Source organism: Pleurodeles waltl, chromosome 6 (genome assembly GCF_031143425.1).
Source record: "Pleurodeles waltl isolate 20211129_DDA chromosome 6, aPleWal1.hap1.20221129, whole genome shotgun sequence".
Lineage (NCBI taxonomy): Eukaryota > Metazoa > Chordata > Amphibia > Caudata > Salamandridae > Pleurodeles > Pleurodeles waltl.
In genome coordinates, this window is record NC_090445.1 from 216,605,541 (window position 1) to 216,628,052 (window position 22,512).

General features: G+C 44.2%; 1 protein-coding gene across 5 annotated transcripts in view; it reads right to left on the reverse strand.

Moving 5' to 3' along the window:
* GPATCH8 (G-patch domain containing 8) overlaps positions 1-22,512 on the reverse strand; it is a 264,134-nt gene that overhangs the window by 183,224 nt on the left and 58,398 nt on the right. For 2 of the 5 annotated variants that reach the window (XM_069237916.1, XM_069237917.1), the window contains exon 2: positions 7,121-7,195. In XM_069237916.1, coding sequence (XP_069094017.1) covers positions 7,121-7,195 — 75 coding nt within the window. Of the gene's footprint in view, positions 1-706; positions 725-7,120; positions 7,196-22,512 lie in introns of those variants that run through there. The other 3 variants (XM_069237920.1, XM_069237919.1, XM_069237918.1) reach the window with 2 other exon arrangements.

A 22,512-nucleotide genomic window follows, 5' to 3' on the forward strand; every position in this document is an offset into this window, starting at 1 on the left:
TCTTTTGCCACTTTAGGGGAAACCTCTGGTCATCCGCCCTTATCCAGGAGTATGTGAAGGCGGGAGCACTGGACTCTCCAAGGAGTAGGACTGACCAGATTAATGTATGGAAAAACTGAGTAGGTCTTCAGTGGCCTCTTTTGGGCGTTAAGCACCTTAGGGAGGAACACTGCTCTAAGTACTAACATTTCTTTGCAATGAATACAACACTAACCAAAAAGGAGCTAACCTACATGGATATTGCCTTACCTCTTCTGCCTTACACATAACGAACAGAACTTACAAAGGGAAATAATTGCAAACTGAAGGGCCTAGAATTCTTAGCTGTAGCCCACAATTTGAATCTGGTGCAAAGGGGACCCCTCCTCCCCAAACACTTTTACTTAAGTAAACTTAAATAGCATCCTTTACGAAAATTTGAGTATTTGATTTTCTTGCAAGTGTAAACATTACCTTTGTGCAAAATTGTTTAATTGACCACATCGGGATTACAGAACTGAAAACCAAGGGCCGGAACAAGGGTTTCAGTTGTCTGACTGGTACTATGGGAAAGAGGACACTGGCCCAGAAAGGACTGGCGTGAGTGAGATGAGCCATTATGCTGACAGGGTCTTAATTATGAATGCACTAAAGAATAGACAGATGAAGCAGTATTCGCTATTTCCAGAAGCAGTGCAAGTGGGGTGAAAGCATATTCCATACGAACCTGGCTTTAAAAACTGGGCTGTCAAAAGAACAGTTAAATGTAACACAAAGTAAGAAACTGTCCAATCACTAAAGGTTTATTTTTCGATGTTTTGGTTTGGTTTATTTCATTTTTTAAATCAAATCAGCGCTTGCAATTAACGTCTACATAAAAAGGAGTAAGCTTAAAAGTAAAGTACACAAGACAAGGCTAGAAGAGAGATCGAGAGCGATGGACTTAACAGACAGTGGGAGGAGAAACATGTTAAGGACAAAATAGAATAAAAAGCAGCTTAGGAGACAAATACAGGCATTTTACACTGCTTACAAAACCACTCAAGAGGGCAGCCGATTCCTCCAGCTCCAGGACTCAGATGAATGCAGCCTCATTAGATTCACTCAATTTTTAAACTGTGTGGAGCGTGGTGCGGGAAGAATTCTCGTACATACAATATACTAATCAAAATATAAATAGAATTGCATGTAAACTTGGCCAGAGGTGCCGTAGACGTGGAGTTGGATCAGCACTGAACTTGGCAATCTTAACCACAGCAGTATTATCTGGATTTGAGAAAACATCTACAAGTTGTGACGTGTTTCAAGATAACCTGTACTTAGTAGTTTTGTACAAGGGATTTTACTTTTCTCTTTGCCAAATACATTAACTTACGTGGAATAAGTACAGGGAAGTGAAAGCCATGATAGCCAAAGTCAAAGCAAGTAGACGCATTGTTAACATATGCTCCGAATTTGGGAAATGTTAACATGTAGCCCGTAACCAAGCAGCTTCTTGCATTTCTTGAGCCCTATGTAAAACTGCTGCTACAACCTACTGTTTGTGGTTTGTAATAGGATTCTCACTAAAAGGACTGCCGTGCCTCTGCAGGACATTAATCTTCCAGAAGACCGACATGCCAGGGCTCTGCAGCAGCTAATGCTGCCGTCGCAGCTGTAAGGGTTAATAAAGACGAGGGAGTCCTAGAAACTGCAGTGCTGCACTCGCCTTTCAGTCAGGAGGAGCAGGATGTGCTGCAGTGCGGGGGATGGCGCACTCTGCATGCAGCGACGGTTCTGGACTAGCACTGATAGGGGAAGGGATAGTGCGCAGTGTAGAAGGGGACATGCGATGGGATGGGTACTTCTATGGGTAGGCTATTGGTTTTGTACAAAAGGCATTTCTGGTCAGATTTTCAAGTATATCTATAGGAAAGGTGCGAGGTGTAAAGCCATGATGGTACACAAAGAGCCATAAATCAAAGTCATCAGAACAGTTTGAGGTCGTGGAAAAGTTCTATTTAAAGTACACGAGCAAAGCTGTTTGTGGAGTAGTGTATCTGAGGAGTTGGAGGTCTGGTGTGAATGGCTGATCACTTTTGAGGGTTTCGTACAGGAACGGCAAAGACTTTAGTAAGTTGGGCTTTATGAATGGGTTTAGAACGAACTGAGAAGTTCATGTGCTGAACAGTGGCAGCTGTTGCAAGGCAGATTTCAAGGACATTGGCAGTTACGTGAGGGCTCAACGCGCAGCACAATATGCTGCATAGGACTGCTTTTTTAGGTGTTGTGATGACCAACAAGGCGTGCTGCAGGGAAGGTTTGATGAATAGCGGATCTACAAACATTTGAAACAAATTACTTTGCATCACATGAAAGGCAATCACTGCCCAGCCTGGAAAAAAAGTAGCGATATGAAACAGGCTCCATACAGCGTGGCAAAGTGTTTCAGTATTGGTCTTGTAGGGACTACTTTATAACACTCATGTAAGTAAACTGGCAATGCTGTGGGTTAATCTATTAAAAAAGAATGAAGTTGAAAGGTTGCTTCATTGAGGCTACTTTCTGGATTACAACGAGATCAAGGAGGTTCGATTTTGAAGGAAGCCATTGTCATCCTGGCGTGGACTCTTGAGTGGCCTGTGAACTGTGCGGACTCTGTACCAGATGGAGCTGTAAATGTGTATAGAGTGCTACAAGGTTACCACCTCATGCAAACAGATTACAACCATTCCCCAAACCAAACCCTGAAGCTCACTACAAGATGATACAGTGATGACTGGAGGAGGACGCAAAGCAGTGACGCTGCCTCATACAGCTCAGAGAAGCCTACCTGTATTAACAAAGTGAGACACCCACCAAATTTGCAGAATGCTGTGCCAGCAGGCTGCCTCGTAACACTAACCAGGAGTCCACAGATCTGTAGGGAGCTGGAAAGTGACAAACACCAGGCCTACATGGATTCCCTAATCAACCACAAGTAGCAACTGGCATCTGCAAACCTAAGTCTGCCTCTCTGTTTGGCAACTGGCCAGGGCAGCAGGAGGATCATGCCTCTTATTAAACAGGTGGTACCTAAACCTCAGGGGTCCTTACATCCCAACCAGCACTTTGTCCCTGGTGTTTGAGCCACACTTTGAAAGAGTGTAGAGGGAACTATGTGCGTATAACTAAGGTTTATTCTCTGCAGTGAAAAAAAGTGTGCTAAAAGATTACATAGCCTAAGTTTTTCAAAAAGCTTGAAGTGCCTAGTCTTAAGCTGATCTTTGGAGTCTGAAAGGGAATACGCAGAAAATAAGAATTTGAGGGCATTGGGGTCCAGAGAGCATGATACCGTAATATCACTGTCATAATACTACATTATGAGTTCAGAAGGGAAGAATAGTAGAGAAAATGCACAAGTGAGACAAAGCCATTTCCTTATGAGAGGAAGAAGCGGCCATCTATTAGGGAGCATACAGCAGCTATGTGCATGTTTAGATTGTAAAAAGGTAGTTAAAGATGGCAATGCATGTGGCAAACCTCAGTGTCTCGACTGAACAGTAAAGTCCGACTCCTTTTAAAGGTTTGCAGGGCCCCTAAAGCTCTATGGACTCCTTGAGCTGTAGGATTCGAGCTAGCTCAGAGCTGCACGCTGTAGCACAACACTCAGCACCTTCCAACAGATAATGCTGCAGAGACAGATCGACACAATGCTAGCACGTATATACTCTCAGCAAGGTCTCCTACTCTCGTGTCCTGCTTGCCATCTCAAAACAGCCTACACTGTGACCTTTGACACCCGCATTTAAAAGATAAATTCGTTTATTGTAAAACTAAGTAAAAAAAAGTATCCTCTCCCCCTAGGGCAATGTCAAAAATACAAATACCAGTTTGAAGTAGGGTGCCAGCTACACCTGACCCAGAGAGTACTATCCTTCCATTATTTTTCTATGTGTACCCATGTAATATAAAGGCTGTCTGATGTAGTTGTTTATCTTGAAAGCCTTCGCGGCATATTTCTGCGCAAGTAGATGGCCAAGTTAGCAGACTCTTGTCACAGATAAGAAGGATACACTTTCAGACAGCATGGAATCATAACATCGGCTGACTGCTTAAGATGCAATGAATTTTCAATAAACGCACTGAAGCTAGCTCAGTATGCTTATGTTTCAATATATACATAACACTTGTGCTTTTTTTAACAACCTAACCCCTTTTCTTACTTCGTTGTCAACTAATCTCCCTCCACTTTTACACGTTACAGTTCATAAGTGCCTCTGTGGCACGTGCAACACCTTCACCTGTACTGGATTTTTAGCCAGCAGCAAGTGCTTTGCATTCTTGGAATTTTGATTTTCCTCAGTAAAGGTATAGGCGTATACGTGTCTGGATGCAGAATGCTGCTGGTTAAAAGTCAGAAACGATTTGGAGATGAAAGCACAGCTATGATGTCAGACGTCATCTTCAACTAGTTCTTTCATTGTGAAGTTTACTGCCAAATAGGCATGCCAACACTTCATCCATCTCATTTCCTCATCTGCTTTTGACCAGTTTCATGCCTTCTCCATCAGTCCTATATGCCAAATCTCAATAGTTCCTAACCTCTATAAGGACGCTCTTGTAAGCCTGCCCACCACACTGACTTTCTGGATAAAAATCCCATAACGGCATAATCCTCGGTACTGGCTAAAGACTCTCAAAGACTCCGAGCATATAACACTAACAAAAGAGGTAAAACCCTTGTAATGTTCAGTTAGCCATCAGCAATTTCGGCTACAGCCCTACGAGGACTAGGGGGCTCGGTACCGTGTGGAGTAGTGAATAGAAACTAATTACAAAGACTGCTTCTATGTCTCCCTTGCACATAGCCGTAAAGCACTTCTGAAACTGCTGCCTCCTCCCCCCACCTGTAGGATTACGTTTGCCGTACCAATAGAGAATTCGTTTCATAGAGACCAGCCCCTGTCAAGGATATTACCCGGAAAGGGGATTCCTGCCTCCCACCAGCTCTCTCTGCAGCATTATCTCATGAGTCACCTGTTACGGCCATGCCCAAATGTAGAACCATGCCAGCACAACGACAGAAGGGACTACATATGCAGTGTTCACTGGACCAGAAGAACAGAAGTAAAGGAAGGGAGGAAGGGAAGGTGGAAACCCTAGAGAAGAAATTAAAAAAAGGCAGACCGTGCAATACAAACCGGATCATGGCTGCTTAGCTAATAGGGGGCCAACTGCTGTGAAGAAAAATGCCGAACAGCCCAAGTTGTGTAAATTTCGGTATGACAACTAAACACACACAAGCACGACACCAACCTACGCTGGGATGTACATGTATGCTGATCCTTCGCAGACAGAGAAAGCTGGGCATCTATGTAGGACGAGACTTAAGTTTAAAACGCCTGACAATCCTTGCAGGGTATCTGGCAAGGGACAGGAAGTCTGACCACGATAAAATAACCTCTGTTGTGGAAAGGAGGTCAGCATGTACTCAGCCTGCTTGGTCAAAAGCTGCTCACTTCTCTTATTCGAAAACAGTCTACAAACTGGAATAGCACGATAATCTGAAAGCACGGCCATACTTTACACTATCATGCTGCTCAAGCTGGTCACTGTGGGTTAAGGGATGCCGCAGAGAATCGCAGGATGTTAACCATCCCAGTCAATGACTGCTCCCAATGATGATCGCTCATATGCTTTAACCAAAGAAAAGATTCAAGTGAGCAGCAGAGACAAGCTGCTGTCTCCTAGTAGAGGAGCAACCCCCTTCCAACTGGCAGCCAGATCAGTGGAGAGCCAATACTTCTCTCAGTGCTAACTCGAAAGATGCCAAGATGCTAGAAACCCATAGCGATTGTCAGCACATGGAGACCTTTTACAAGCACCACTAGGTATTTTGAGAAAGGGAGTTACGCTTTTTTTCCTATTTCTAAGAGTGGACCAAAGGTCGCAGCATTCTCAGTGATGCTGCTTCCAATGCCAGGATACTAAGTGACACAGGGCAGAACAGAAGTTAAGTAATTATTTTGCTTCAGTAGGACTGGCGTGTTCAAGATTTTGTTATTCTCTGCTCCATATATATGCTCTGCTTACAATTCCCTAAGGAATAATGGCATATAGCACTAGAACTGTGTATCCCAGACCATTATGTCCTACTGCAATCCCTGCTTTACTGGTTAATGCCAGGACTACTTTATTCTAGTCAATGAAAAGAGTTCAATTGTCTGTTAGAGTTGAGTACCACAATGCAGTACTTGCTCTAAAGTCGCATTCTTAAGTTCAAATTCGCTTCCCTTTTAAATTCCTGTTTGCACCACCGAAGGCAGTGATCTCACTTGCCCATCTCACTACTGAATCTTATATTCGAATTAAATAAGATATCGGTCAATAAATCAAAATTTAGCAGGTAGCAAATATCAGTTTGCTGCTGTAGGGATGACAGTACACATGGTGTGTGTACAGGCTATGCACCGGGACAAATTGTACCTATACATATTAACAGCCGTGTACTCGTTCTGGAATATGATCAGATTATTTTTTATTTCTGCTACAGCCGCTACTCCATGTGGGAAAAACTTTTACTAAAGAGTCACTGAACGATGAACTAACTAGTGACATTCGAGACAATGCTCTAATTTGAGGGGACAAGGGTGGATAATGGCAAATAGCTTAAAGGGAGAGTAAAAACGTATTCTTAGGGAGAGCAAAACATTCTTAGAGGAGCAAAATGAACTGTACGTCCTTACCCTGCATACAGTCTACCATCCAAATGGAAGAAAAACAGCAATGTAAGTACCACTACATTACTGCAGGAATTATGGCTGGCATACACTGAGATGGACTGTTTACCATTTGCGAAGGATTAACATACATTGCCCCCAGTCCTCTATAGGCCATAAACACAAACTGGCAACTTACAAACTCTAGTTAAAAAAAAAAAACGTAAGCTATGCCGCTGTGATTATCTTCTTTTCTGAAACATTATCTAAATCAGTTTGACTAATATAAAGTATAAGAAATTAGCCATGTCAACTGCGGGACCCACAAACTAAAGCATCCCAATTACTATGAGCTTCGACCCTCATCAGAGTTGTGAAAATAAAATGAACCTCACTTATAACATGGCATTTAAGTTGTCTAAACTGCTGTTCGCCAAAGCATAAAATAAAAGGGTACTTACCGATTCAATGGGTTTGTCAAGTGAAGCCTGCTCAATCTCCAAGTGCCCGTCTTCATACTGATCAAAATGATTGCCCTGGCGAAAAAAATGAGCATGACTATTGTTAAGGTTTATTATTGCGTTAGGACTAGGCAATCCTTTAACATGGTTAGTGCACTGTAAAATAAAGCAGTCAGGTAATATCCGTCTACACCAGGTGTTTCTCATTTAGCAGTGTAAAAACATTTCTTTCCCCCCCCCCCTTCTGTTTCTTCCAAATCATTACTTTCACTCAGTATGGAAACTGTGTAAGGAGTTTTCACAGCACAGATTATAACAAACATTTTCAATGCAACGGGTCTCGCATTTGTTCGAGTTAGAGCTATTAGCGTTGTAAAGCCAAAAAAAAAAAAAACAAAAAAAAAACGCAGCGTAATCGCGCTGCGCGGAAAATAAACAGATAAAGTAGTCCCGGCTCCAGGCTGAAAACAAGGAGCCTCGTATGTTTTTGGTACTTTAGCAGTGCTGGGTAGGTGGGATAAACACCGGAAAAGGCATGACGTATGCATGCCTTTTACAAATAAAAGCAAGTGTATTTTAAAAGGCAAGCCCACGAACCAATGTAAGTGACAGACGTGGCATGGGCGTGGTTTCAAGCCCAAAGAGAGATTACAGAATGGACGGAGCACTTTGTGCTCGCCCATAAAAAGTGCATGCTGAATTTCACATGGTCTCCCTCTCCACCCTTAACTACCCCCCCCCCCATTACTTTTAAGTGGCAACTCCCTTAGTACTATTAATAACGAGCTGCTTTTTTGTTTCCTAAATGGCCTGTGTGCGCAAGTGAAGCAGCCATCTTTGAATTCATTTATGTTTTAAGAAAATCTACTTAAATGGGGCTACCACGAATCAGAGCTTCTGCAGCTGCTATCTTTGAAGAATTTTTCTTTAAGCATAAGGAAAAACATTCAAAGTTAAACAATGTGCATGCGTACAAAAAGTAATCCATCTTACAAATCATTTTATGATAGCTGCCTGCCAATGAATGCTCAGACGATAAGACGGCTAGGGGGCAAGCGGCGTTGTTGGGGCAATGGGTTGGTTTCGAAAAAACAGAAGAGAGCAGGTGAAGGCGGTATGGAGGTGGGTGGGCATAGTTCCTCAATGTCTTGTTTAATGCAATATCTGGATTTAGCAGGTTTCTTTGGATGGCGGCCAAACCTCGGTTCAAATACTGCAGCTACCAACACTCCTAAAATGTGCCAACTTTCAAGGTAAAAAAAAAAATGGATGCTCCATGTTTTGTTTTAGGGCCTATCGTGTCACGGCCGACAGGCTCAGCTACACAAGCGTGGAACCACAGGATTGTGGAACACTTGTTAATATTAACTGAATTTTTCTTCATCTTTGACTTTAAAATGCAAGCCATTGTGCAAGAAATTTCATTTTGCTAAAGGTCCTCTGAATATCATGATAGCATGGGTAAGAAAACGGGTAACACCCCTAATTCAGAGATGTCAAAATAAATATTGTTTCCAAACTCAGTATCCAGGGCACAATTTAAAAATGCAAATGTTTACTTCATTAGTTATCATCCTACTAATTGAAGTGTTGCGTACCCTGGCAATATGGCCCAGGTCTGCAAGGTTTAGCTTCCCTACCCAACAGTGCAGAGGCCCTTCTCCACTCACAGGCTCCAGTCTGCACCTCATCCCTGGTGGCCATTCTGTCTTTCTCTCTACTGCTTTAATGCCTTTCTCAACTTCGTCTGCCTGTATCTTTTTTCCACATTTCTCTCCTTTGCCACTAATTTACTCACTTTTCCATCCTTGCCTCTTTTTGCCACTTTCCCTCGCTCCCCTGCTGCTGCTCACCCCCCCCCCAGCACGGTTTCCCACCTCCCAGCTCACTGATCCCTCCCACCTCGTTCCTCTTATTAATGGCAGCCTGACCGTGCATAGCGCCACGGACCCTATCTCCCGCACCATCCTACGATACGACGCCAGCACCCGGCACACTTAAACACCTGATGATCCTCCACATGCTTCGCTTAAGGACACCCAACGCTAGTTTTCCTGCTACAACTGCACTTTCACCTGCCACGCACACCAACCAACCCCCCCGCCAGCCTATTCGGACACCTCAGATGCATAATACTAAACACTCTCTCCCTCGTCAAACACGCGATAGAAGAATGGTATCTACTCCGCTCCATCGCCCCGATGGAGCCTTCTTCACAGAGACCTGGCTTACCACCACCCTCAGCCCCGGACATCGCCACAGCCATTCCAGATGACAATAAGGTCATCCATAAAGACTGTCAAACAACCAGGAGATGTCGCCAAAGTCCACAAAAATCATACTCCACAACCAGCATCAATGTCAAAACCCCTGTAGCCAAATACCTACACTTTCAGACCCTGACCAAATCGAACACCACCCTCTGCAGTAGCCTCATCTACAAACCCCCAGGACTCCACCCCTCTTTCAGTGAAGCCCTCCCTGACCTCACTGCTCCCCATGCCCTCACCTCAACAGACTACATCCTCCTCAGCAACCTCAATTTTCACCTTGACAACCGCAGCGACCAGAACACCTCACCCCTCATTAAGAATCTTGCCATCTTGGGCTCAAACGACTGGTCAACCTCCCACACATTCAGAAGGACACACCCTCGACCCAGACCTCTCTCCCGGAAACATCTCCTTTTCACACACCTATAAACTCCACTAGACCTACCACCACTGCGCCCATTTTTCCTTCACCAAGACCACAATATGTAAGCATGCCCACCGCCCACACCCCCAGCAGAAATTGGAACAAGGCTACAGAAGGGGAGCTCACCGCAACACTCCACCACGGACGGCAATGCCTCAGCCCACACTTCCACCAATGGATCGCCGACTGTGGCAGCCCAGCACTGCAAAACAGCTGCTTTCATTCTCCTCAACCTCTCCGCCAAGTTTGACACCATCTCCCACACCACCTTATGCACTAGACTACATGATGCCAGCATCCACTGCAAAGCCTTGGAGTGGATGTGCTCCTTCCTCACTGGCCAAACCTGGCAAAGCAGGCTCCCACCTTTCACCTCAAAACCAATGGACCCCGGCTGCAGAGTCCCCCAGGGTTCCTCTCTGAGCCCCACCCTCTTCAATGTGTACATGACCCCCACTCGCAGAGATCGTCAGACACCACAGGCTCATCATCGTCTCATACGCCATCGACACACAGCTAATTCTTTACCTCACTGAAGAATCATCAACAGCCAAACGCAACTTTCACAACAGAATGAAGGCAGTCGCAGACTAAATAAAAGACGGCTGCCTCAAGCTCAACTCGGATAAGAGAGATCCTCATCCTGTGCCCCAACTCTACTGCCTGGGAGAACTCCTAGTGGCCCAATGCCCTCAGAACTGCCCTATCTCCCACCAACCATGCACGCAACCTCAGCATCATTCGTCCCCTTGCCGTCTAGGGCCCGCCGAGTTAATGCGGTCTCATCCTCGTGCTTCCACACACTCCACTTGCACTGGAAGGTTTTCAAGTGGATCCCCATCGACGCAAGACAGTCACCTATGCACTGCTCAACAGCAAACTCAACTACGGCAACGCACTCTATGCCGGCATTGACCAGAAACTCCAAACAAGACTCCAAAGAATAAAGAACGCCACCTCCAGACTCATCCTGGACATCCCCCACCATAGCCACATCTCTACCCACCTGAGACACCTACATTGGCTCCCCATCAACAAACACATCACTTTCAAACTCCTGACACTTGCTTACAAGGCCCTACACAACATCGGACATGCCTACCTCAATCACCGCCTCTCCTACACACCCCAGGCAACTCTGCAACTGGCCCTTGTCACCACCCCTATGATCCGGAAGAACATGGCTCAAGGAAGATCCTTCTCCTACCTCGCTGCGCAGACCTGGAACACGCTGCCGCTCCACTATAGGCAGTCCCCCTCACTGGCTATGTTCAGGAAGGACCTCAAGACCTGACTGATCGGTATCCCCCCACTAGCACCCTGAGACTACCCCGGGTGATAAGCTACGTTATACAAACATCTGATTGACTGCCTGGACTGAGTTCAGATTTCAGGCTGCAGTAAAAGTAATGGCTCCTAACCAATCAATAAAATGAGCAAAATAACAATGATTTGTATAGTACAAAATAACTGTTGAAGCAGGTGTAGTACAACAACAATACGTTACAATTTATTTGATACAAAATGCATTAAGAATATGAAATAATGAAATAAGGGTGAAATAAAATCGCACTATCCTGCTGCCAGAAAAGGATCACCAGAATATTGTTGAAACCTCAATAGTGATCTAAGACAGACCACGGAGCACCTAATCGTTATTCTCCTCGATTTTTAAGTAGATTTTCCTTAAGGAGAAGCTTGTGAGTACTTACAGTTAGCAATTGGGGTGGTCAAATCCATCAACGTTTCGGTCTCAAGTCGTCCATCAAGTACATGAAACCATCATCAGGACAACGATTTGAGGTTAGTAAATGTGTAGAAGGTCCGCTGAATAAAAATGCACACTTACTAAATGTATGACCGTAGTTCTGAGAGAATATAGGACCAACAAAAGAGGAATCAATGAAGAGCTTTAATTATAGAAATGAGCAAACACATTGTGCAGATTTTTTCACATCTATCCCTGTGTACACAATACACATGGGGATCTGAGCGCAGTCTGCAACATGAATCCAGCTCGCCCCTTGTTAAACACTGAAGCAATGAGTATCACTGTAGACCATGGGTCTTCAAATTGGGGGGCTTGAGGGGAGCCAGATTCTGGCCAAAAGATACATTACACAGATAACAGTGTTTTGTTTTAAGCAGAAACATGTTATTGAATCTTTAATAAAAGTAACAGTACTTAACTGCAATGTTTAAATGCATCTAGACATATTTAAACATTGCCTGAGGGGTGGAGCATTAGAAAGTTTTGAGACAACCGCTGTAGACTGAAAGCCAAAAACAAATTAACATATGTAGAAAATATTATAATGATCCAGTCAATGAATGTAGTTTACACGGAGCTTTGGGACGCTGCTCCATTCCCCATGCGAATTGACTACACAAAGGATTTTGCACTAACTACATTCATTGACTGAATATTTTCTACACACACAGATTTACTCTCTGGTTTTCAGACAGATTACAGTGATATTAATTTATTCACTATTTAACAAGGTTATATCTACACCTGTAAAAAGTTCAACACTTTGTCCGGAGGATGGTCTCATGGACTTATTAGACTATAGTATGCTGAAACATCAACATTACCAAACTTGAACGACCCAAGTCTTTCCTTGAGGAAAGTTTTCTAACAGCACGTAGGATTATATTGTTGGATGATCCCCAGTCTGTCTCGGATCACTACTGGGACCAAAACAAAAAATATATATATACTCTGGTGATCTGCAGCAGCAGGAGTGCGCAATTGGTTTTTGACCCTTATTTTATTTGCTTACGGTGACTAATACATTCCAATTTGTGTTGACATACAAAAAAGTACACCTTATTTAACTAGTTTGTATTCTGTATAAGCCACTGTTGATTTGCTACTTTTTGCACATTGTGTAAAGGGCAGTGGATATACTTTTAATGTGTCCCCTAACTAAGACACTGAGCAAGAATTTTCTCTTCGAGGAGATTCTATGTTGTACACGTTCACAACCAGTCTCAGGGGGCTTTACTGGGTTGCCCTATTGTGTTGTGACATTAAACTGTGTCACAAACCTTTGGAATAAAAGATGCCCTAGCTCGCAGAACAGCTTGTTGGGAAAAAAGGTGTTCTATGGTGGATGAACACACAGCTTGCAGGTCATTCACACGTCTTGTTAAGGTACACAGTTTAGGAACACAGTTTTGAGGGTGAGGAGCCATAGGAGACAAATGTGGAGCAGCTTGAATCGAGTACACATGCCCACAACAGGCATATATAGTCGTTGAGGAATGCCTGGCTGCCAAGATGACAAATCACCTTTAGGGGGAGGGTGGGGAAGGGGGAGGAGAGATCGAAGGCATTCAGCTGGCACTGCTCAAACGCCACATATGAAGGAGGAGACTGCAAAAGGTGGGGTGGAGAACCTGGCACCTCTGCTATGACAGCAGATCCTCCTAAAGGAGCAGTCTGGCTAGAGGGCAGATGTTCCAGCCATGGAGTTTGTGATACGTTACTCTATGTGCCCACACCGGAGCAACTAAGATGACTTGGGCCCAGTCGGTCCTTATCCTGAAAACGTGGTGCAAGAGTGGTATCAGATGAAGGCATACAGGAATGCCAAGTTCCTGAGGGTCGCCAATGCGCAGTAGTGCTGACATTTTACGTTTTTGCAGTGGCAAATATATCATGCCAAAGATCTCCCCATTCGTGAAAGACGTTGCCCAAACTCCTTGCTGCCACTCGTGATCTGCTAGGTGCCGATGGCAGAGTTTGTCCACCCTGGCTTTCAGTGAGCCCTCCAGGTGGTTTGCAAGCTTGACGTTTCCTTGATAGACCATTCTTTTCCAATGAGGCAGGGCATCCTGGCGTAGGGTCCATGGCATCACCTCGCCAGTGGACTGCTTGTGATGAGCACGCCTTCAACAGCCAGTCGTTCAGGTTGGAGGCTGAGGGGGCCAATCGTCCCCCTAATATGAGCTGCCATCACTTTTGTGAACACCTGGCCAAAGAGGAGCAGAGTAAACTAAAAATGCTCCTCTCCCACTACAAACCACAGGTAGCAGAGATGGGCCAACAGGACGAGAACATGGAAATAGGTATCCTGCAGTTCCAGCGCCACCATCTAGTCTCCTGGGTCGACGGAGCTAGGCCAGGGTGAGCTTTTTCCAGAGGAGGGCTTTGAAAGACGAAGATCAAGAACAGACAGAAGACCTTTGCCCTTTTGCACCATAAAGTAGAGTTAACAACGACCATGTCCTACTTCTGGCACACTTTCAACAATCCGCCTCTAGACAAAAGGGCTTGCACCTCCTGCTATAAAATGGCAAGGTGGTGGTTTGCCACTCACTGGGTGGACGGTGGAAAGTGCAGCGGGAACAAAAGGAAGGGTAAGGTTTAACATATGCAGATGATCTGCAGGACCCACCTGTTGCGACATCACTTGCCCACACAAACAGGATATGTAGATTCTACTTCCCATCAAGTGGTTGTGACACAGTAAGGGTACACAAAAGAGTTTGGTTGGTGGGCGGTGAACTGAGTGGGATGACAACCTTGGCCATGGGAGCAGTGGGTACATTGGCCTTTCCCGTAAAACTATTTTCTCTGCTGGGATGGGACAGGCTGGAAGTGATGCTGCAGCCAAAACCACAAAAATTGGTGCAATTGGCAAGGCTAGGCAGAGTGGAAGAGAGTAAACGGTAGCCCCATCCTCCTTAAAACATAAACAGGGAGAGTCTGCTTTGACTCCTAAAATGCAATCCCATCAAAGTGCAGGCCCTACAGCAAGGACTGGACATTGCCCAAGAACCTAGTCGATCATAGCCACACATGGTGACGAATGGCAATGCTGGTGTCTGTAGCTCACCAAACTGAGTCAGTGGTGTCCAACCTACAACAAATTGCAAACTTGGCCGCATCACAACCATCTTGTATTGCCTACGAAAAGGCAAGACGAAGGTCTTCCGGTGCACCAGAGAGGACTTGTGCCACCAAGAGGCATACAGCATAAGTGTACAGCCCAACAAACGGGAGGTGTTCAATTAATGCAAGCTCAAACTAGCAGAGAAGAGGCAGCACTTGCCAAATGACTACTTGCTTAGATTCCCTGTCTAGGGCAGTATACGAAGATTGTTGAGGTTTGTACAACTGGTGGAGGCCTGCCCTAGGAGACTCTCCAGAGAAGGATGCTGTGACAAAAAAGCCAGGTCGCGCAGAGCAATGCAGCCAGGCAATTAGTTAACTGGGCGACAGGGCAAGGCTTCGCCCGTTATCTCTCAGGGCCAGAATGAAAGGCAACAGAGACTCAGAAGCAGACTGACCCGGTCGGGGGGCCTCAGTCAATACATCCGTTTTGACCTCTATGGAGGGGGGGGGGGGAGAGCATAAAGTTGAGGATTTCCACTGCTCTACACTTTACCATAGCATAGGAGGCAGATTCTTCTGTGGCTGAACCCAGTGGGAAGAAGCAGCAGTCTCTGGGACAGTATCCAGTACACTAGCTTCCTGCAAGTACTCCTTCAAAGTTTCTTCAACATAGGTTGAAGCTAACTCATCACCATGGTCATAGCCGTTATCGAAGACTGTCCTAGAAAGGGAATTTAAAGAAAGTTACCTGCCTTGACGTAATGAGTGCAGAAATAGGCAACTTTTATAGATCCAGATGAGATGTTGGTTGACGTCAGACCAGCATCGAGAGGATGTTTGGATGACACTTCGAGCGGAAAAGTCAACATACCCGAGCCCAACGTGGGTCTGAGCACCAAGGCGGCATAAGAACTGTAACTGGGGGCAGAAGTAGCTCAGAGTGTCCATCTGGAGAAGGGGGCAAACCCAACTGTGGCAGTTCAGGTGGTGGGCCCCTCCAGGTTGTTTGCAGACTGAAGGTGTGTGTGTTTGTCTTGAGGAGCCCGAGCATAGCTGCACAAACTTTTCAATCTGGGTTGGCATGGCTGACGGCCTCAGAAACTCTTGTTGTCCCAGAACCAGCAGCAGAATCTGTTCTCTAGTTAAGTTACTTAGAGAGTGAAAAAGCACATCATCAAGGACCTGGAAATGGCATGACGTGGCGGAATGCCACTTCAACTTAGTGTATGTTTGAGCTACCGGAGGACTTGGATTGCAACACAGACTAGCTTCAAGAGCTGCTTTGACTGCTCCAAGAACGGGAGCAGGACCAAACCGAGCTTTGAAATTGGAGCAGGACTTGGAGTGGTCCCGATGCTGCATCGTCTTATGCTTGGCGACAAAGTTTCACCTTGCGTTCCCTGATGGTCTTTGGATTCATCAATACAGTCCCTGCAGGCCTTGGAGTTGTGTCCACACTCCAAACACCACAATCAAACCTACTGGGGAACAATCACAGACATGTGCTTCTGACAGTCCTTAGAGGGTTTAAAATCTGTCTTAGGAGGCGATATCCTTTGCACACTGGAAACAATTTAGAAGGAAATAGAGAAGGAGGGTCTCTGAGATGCAAGAGAAGCTCCAGATCTGAAAGAAAGGAATGTCAGCATGCAGGAGAGGCCCACACAACACTGTCATAACAGAGTCAGAGAAGAGACGTACTGAATCCCCTTCCGGCGCACAGAGGTACTACAAAACGTTTCCAGATCAAGAGTGACACCTGGGGAATATTTAAAAGGTGGATCTGAAAACAGAAACCTCTAGCAGAACAAATAAGCGTCTCTGTGAGCAATTGCTCTGTCAATCCCTATTATGATCAATGAACAGATTTGGAAAAAAATAAAAAATAAAAAATAAAAATAAATCAGGAAGTGGCGCCTCCTAGTGGCTTGAAAAGCTGTCACACTCAGTGATTCAGCTGGCGGATGTCCTCAAATGTAAAGAGGGTCGTTGGGAGAGGGTTTGTATTTCCTCTCTATACTTGGAGTGAGGACTAAGGTCTTTGAAGTTTCAACTGAATTTTTTAAACACGGACCTTTATCACTGGGAGCTATTGCACTATATACTCTGAGTGTTTCCATATCTGTGGTGTGCATTTTGACTTGTGGTATTCAGCTGCTCTTTAAATGAAACTGTGGTATGTTGATGTACCATCTGGGAGATGTGCTTTAGTTTGTACTGGGGGTTCTATGTTAGTGTCTGATAGCATTGTCAGTCATCCCATGGGTCTGGACTATGTGGGGGATCTATTTGGGAGTGAGTCATAATTATAGTAAGTTGGATTCTCTATTTCTTCCCCCATTGAGTCTGTGGAAGATGGGGAAAGCTGCGGAGGTGTATTCAAGTCCAGTGGCACAGGGCTTGTGCTGTGGCCTTATGCTCTGTGCCTGTTTTTTTTTTTTTTTTTTTTTTTTTTAAGCTGGCTGAGGTATATCACTGTCCTTCCTGCCTTTACTTTTTTGTGCCTTTTCTGGCAAATTCTTCTTCTTCATTATCTCTTGAAGATATTCTCTTAACTATCCGATGTCACCAGTTTTGTAGCTGGTATATCCTTTTTTTTTTTTTTTTTTTTAAATAAACCTTTGCTTCAGTAGAGGAATGCTGTCTCGGCACTAAAGCGGTCAGTGCCGTAGCCTTCTCAGGAGCCGAACTGTGGCTGCGCTCAGATACCTTCTTCAAAATCGATGCGTGTTTCGGCTCCGACAGGGTGTGTGTGAGTGTGTGTTGACACCACATGTTTGCTCTGCTCAGATGGTTTCATCAGTGCCAGCAGATGGCGAGGTGTAGACACGTCTTATGTACAGGAGCCTTTAACTTTCTCAGCACCAATGCTGTTGTGTCTGTGCCTTTCCCTATGGTCTGCAGGTTGATTGGGATTGAATAGTGACTTCTCCTGCTTGGGCTCAGAGGCCCGCTCTTTGTGTTCACCAGAACAAGAGCGTAGCACACAAAGGCGATGTTGGGAGGGCTGGTTTCTTACTTTATATATGTGTGGTGGGTCTTTAGTTCCCATGGCCTGTGATGGTGTCCTCAGCTTGGAACTCGACCCGATGGCCTTGGTTCTTATGTTGGCTCTATGACCAGAAACTCAGAGTCCTAGTCTTGCTGTCAGGAGCCGTCACAATCAATGTACTGTGGACTAGCAGGGATGGTGCATTATGTCACATCACCTTCTCCTTTTTCTCCAACGTACTGAAGTGTTTGTTGTTGTTCTTGTGAGAATTCTGCTTCTATCAAGATCTGCATAATATGTAATAATAGTCATCTGGTTCGAAGCATCTTCTTATTTTTGAAGAGGCTGCACAGTCCTGTTCTTTGTGTTCCGGTGACAGGCAGAGATTGAAGATTATTGTGTGTCCGAGTGAGTGTATTTAGCCCCACATTGAAGGCATTCACAGAAGAGTCTGTTGTTTTTACCAATCATCCCCCAGAGCTGTACATTCTCAGGTCCTTGAGGGAAGTTTTGTGAAGTTGATGGTAGAAATACTGCATCGCCTGAAGAACTTGGCTCTGCTAGTCGCCGATGATTTATCAAACTCATGTCTGATGCATAGATACCATTTCCAAACCGTTAGATGTCTTCAGGCCACTAACGTGTCATAGCTGCACTGTGCTCTAGCACAATCCGTCCGAACCCAATGGTGGGAAATAAAAATAATCAATCCAACAAATGTTCCATTAGACATGCACTTTCTCTAAAGGTGGTGAAGCCTCGACGTCTTGCAAGAAAAAGAGCTTCCAAAGTCCAAGCCCAACCTTAGATGGCAGGAGTGTGTGCATAGCATGTGCATATGCATCCAACACATGCTAAGTCTTTCTTCCAATAGCTTCACGCTTTTAGCAGTTCTACAAAAGGCTGACAAAAAGCCCATACTCAGGCACTTAGAGGAGTTTAAGAACTTATTAAAAAACAAATATAAAGGCACTTTTTTTTGTTTGAATCAGCACGAAAATATTATGTAAAAAGCTGAGAAAACAGGTAACTCTAGGAAGAGAGTCTGCAATGTTGTCAGAACAGTTTCTTGTATTTTAGCAAGCTTGTGGTTCCAGTCAACAGCAAATGAACAAATGAAGAGGGATAAAATCACTGCTTGAATCAGATTCAGACTCCATGAATATTTATGAGCAGAAGCTTTTCATCAAGTACACAAACATGAATGAGAAGATCTACATTTCAGTAGTGCAACTACAATGGACAGTCCTAATACTTCTCTAATCCCATAATAAACAGACCTCGATGAAACAATGGCTTTTTGATCCCTCTTTGGGGTAGTTCTAACAAATATGGACAGAGTCATTACAAAGTGTGATATTTTAGGATATGGGGCTGCAAGTGCCAGACATCACTGGCTAAGAATTGGCCAAACAATGTTTGGCTATAGGGTTACTAAAAATTTACAAAACATGAAGGTCTGAACCATGCGCTAGCACTGCTAGGAAAGATTTTCCAGATGTTGGAAATATTCATACAAAAGCATTTGCCCGCTACATAAATTAGTTTAGAAGAAGCGAGATTGGAGATTGCACAGGTTAATTTGTTTAGCTAGGTGCCAAGATTTAGAACTGGAGAAGTTTGATGGTGTAAGCATGTGGTCCTAAAGTTAATCAAGTCCTTTTAAAATTGTATAAAACTGTAGCCCGTGTTTGTGCTCTAGGGTACAGGTAGTTTTTAGTAAAATGTGGTACATGATATTGTAACAGCAATGCCCAAAGTGCAAACTATGCAGCACTTCAATGGCAATTATTTTGGCCATCATCATCAAAGGTCTCCAGCCTGTGTTATTGTGCAAAGTATCTGGCTCAGAGTGACTTAAACTAAACGGTTATGATAAAGTTCAGTCTAATTTCTAACTTTCTAGAAGGCAGGGTAGTATCAACCTATAGGCCAAACATAGGGGTATATTGTGGCAATTTGAATGTATACTTTTATTAGGAGCCGAAGTTCTATAGATAATCCACATTTCAATGTCTTTCAGGCAAAAAACAAAAGGCAAAAACTTGATGTGGGCTTCCGTGTAGACTTTATACTCCATCATCGGGATAAGAGTGAAGGAAGAGGCTACTGTTGTACATTAGAAGGGACAGCAGTGATTCCATGGGTAAACTATAGAGAAAAATAATAGCTATCTAAATATGCTCAACTCTGTCCCGGAAATGCCATGAACCACTTAAAAGCCTGTCGTGCAATGCCCGATTTTAAAACGGTAAAGAATTGCAGGGTGGCCAACCATTTCAAGTGAGGACTACTGTGGAATAGCCACTACAGTCCACAGCGAGCATCTCTGGTGTTTTAATTCTATGTCTGGTGTCAATCAGAAACAATGAAAGGTGGAACAGTGAACATGTCAAGATGATACAGCAGCTGGCTTAGCGCTTTATAAAACATAAATTAAAAAAAAGTAGCATTAGAGTCCTCAAACCCTATTTCTGACATTCGACAAATCACAGTGGGAAATCTTACATAGGTCTTTCCAAATTTCGTCAAGACAAATCACATCTCTCCAGTGAAAATAGACAATAATTGTCCTAAACATTTGTAACTTTCACAAATCTTCCATGTCCAGGCAAAGGCATGGAAAACCCCAATATTCATATTGTAAACCATAGCCTTCTTGTCTCTTATCCATCTGGCTTTCGCAATGGTTGAAGAACGTTGTCTGCCACTCAATATAATGACACCTTTCATTGTATATCGAATGTTCGAGTTATCTGGCCTCGTTGTCGCCTGGATCTCTTGGATACATTCTAGATGGTGGATCATGTAAGGCACAAGAGTTCTTGGAAACTTAGAAAGGGCATTAGGGATGAGATACTGAGAGCGTTCAAGTCTTTTCTTTTCAATCATAATCAACTAGTCAGGCTAGACAGTTTCTGAACTCAATGCTGGCTCTTACTTTTCAACCTTCACATGAACTGCTCAGACTACTGCTGAAAACAACAAGTGTAGCTTTGCATAATGTGCAACGTCTTCTAGCTATATAGGTTCATATCATGACATTTATGGAGGAAATGGCTAGCTACTCTACAGGTCTGCAAATTCATTAAAGCTCATGCCAGATAAGTTAACTTATCCGCTTCCACCATTCTCATGATCAAAGTTTAAAATCAGGATGGCTAAATACAATGCACAGTGCATGTTTCTCACCTTGCTTTAGTCACTCGGATATTACTTCTCTAGAGAAGGCTACGGTCCAACCTAACCACGTCAATACGCAATAAGACTGTAGCCAGATGTGGACTACACTCCATCAAAAAAAAAAAAAAAGGGAGGGGGCAAGAGGTTTCTGCCTCCCAGTGACATCCGTCATGTGTTCAGGTAGTCATTTTAACAGCTAGTTATACAGGGAGTGCAGAATTATTAGGCAAATGAGTATTTTGACCACATCATCCTCTTTATGCATGTTGTCTTACTCCAAGCTGTATAGGCTCGAAAGCCTACTACCAATTAAGCATATTAGGTGATGTGCATCTCTGTAATGAGAAGGGGTGTGGTCTAATGACATCAACACCCTATATCAGGTGTGCATAATTATTAGGCAACTTCCTTTCCTTTGGCAAAATGGGTCAAAAGAAGGACTTGACAGGCTCAAAAAAGTCAAAAATAGTGAGATATCTTGCAGAGGGATGCAGCACTCTTAAAATTGCAAAGCTTCTGAAGCGTGATCATCGAACAATCAAGCGTTTCATTCAAAATAGTCAACAGGGTCGCAAAAAGCGTGTGGAAAAACCAAGGCGCAAAATAACTGCCCATGAACTGAGAAAAGTCAAGCGTGCAGCTGCCACGATGCCACTTGCCACCAGTTTGGCCATATTTCAGAGCTGCAACATCACTGGAGTGCCCAAAAGCACAAGGTGTGCAATACTCAGAGACATGGCCAAGGTAAGAAAGGCTGAAAGACGACCACCACTGAACAAGACACACAAGCTGAAACGTCAAGACTGGGCCAAGAAATATCTCAAGACTGATTTTTCTAAGGTTTTATGGACTGATGAAATGAGAGTGAGTCTTGATGGGCCAGGTGGATGGGCCCGTGGCTGGAATGGTAAAGGGCAGAGAGCTCCAGTCCGACTCAGACGCCAGCAAGGTGGAGGTGGAGGTGGAGTACTGGTTTGGGCTGGTATCATCAAAGATGAGCTTGTGGGGCCTTTTCGGGTTGAGGATGGAGTCAAGCTCAACTCCCAGTCCTACTGCCAGTTCCTGGAAGACACCTTCTTCAAGCAGTGGTACAGGAAGAAGTCTGCATCCTTCAAGAAAAACATGATTTTCATGCAGGACAATGCTCCATCACACGCGTCCAAGTACTCCACAGCGTGGCTGGCAAGAAAGGGTATAAAAGAAGGAAATCTAATGACATGGCCTCCTTGTTCACCTGATCTGAACCCCATTGAGAACCTGTGGTCCATCATCAAATGTGAGATTTACAAGGAGGGAAAACAGTACACCTCTCTGAACAGTGTCTGGGAGGCTGTGGTTGCTGCTGCACGCAATGTTGATGGTGAACAGATCAAAACACTGACAGAATCCATGGATGGCAGGCTTTTGAGTGTCCTTGCAAAGAAAGGTGGCTATATTGGTCACTGATTTGTTTTTGTTTTGTTTTTGAATGTCAGAAATGTATATTTGTGAATGTTGAGATGTTATATTGGTTTCACTGGTAATAATAAATAATTGAAATGGGTATATATTTGTTTTTTGTTAAGTTGCCTAATAATTATGCACAGTAATAGTCACCTGCACACACAGATATCCCCCTAACATAGCTAAAAATAAAAACAAACTAAAAACTACTTCCAAAAATATTCAGCTTTGATA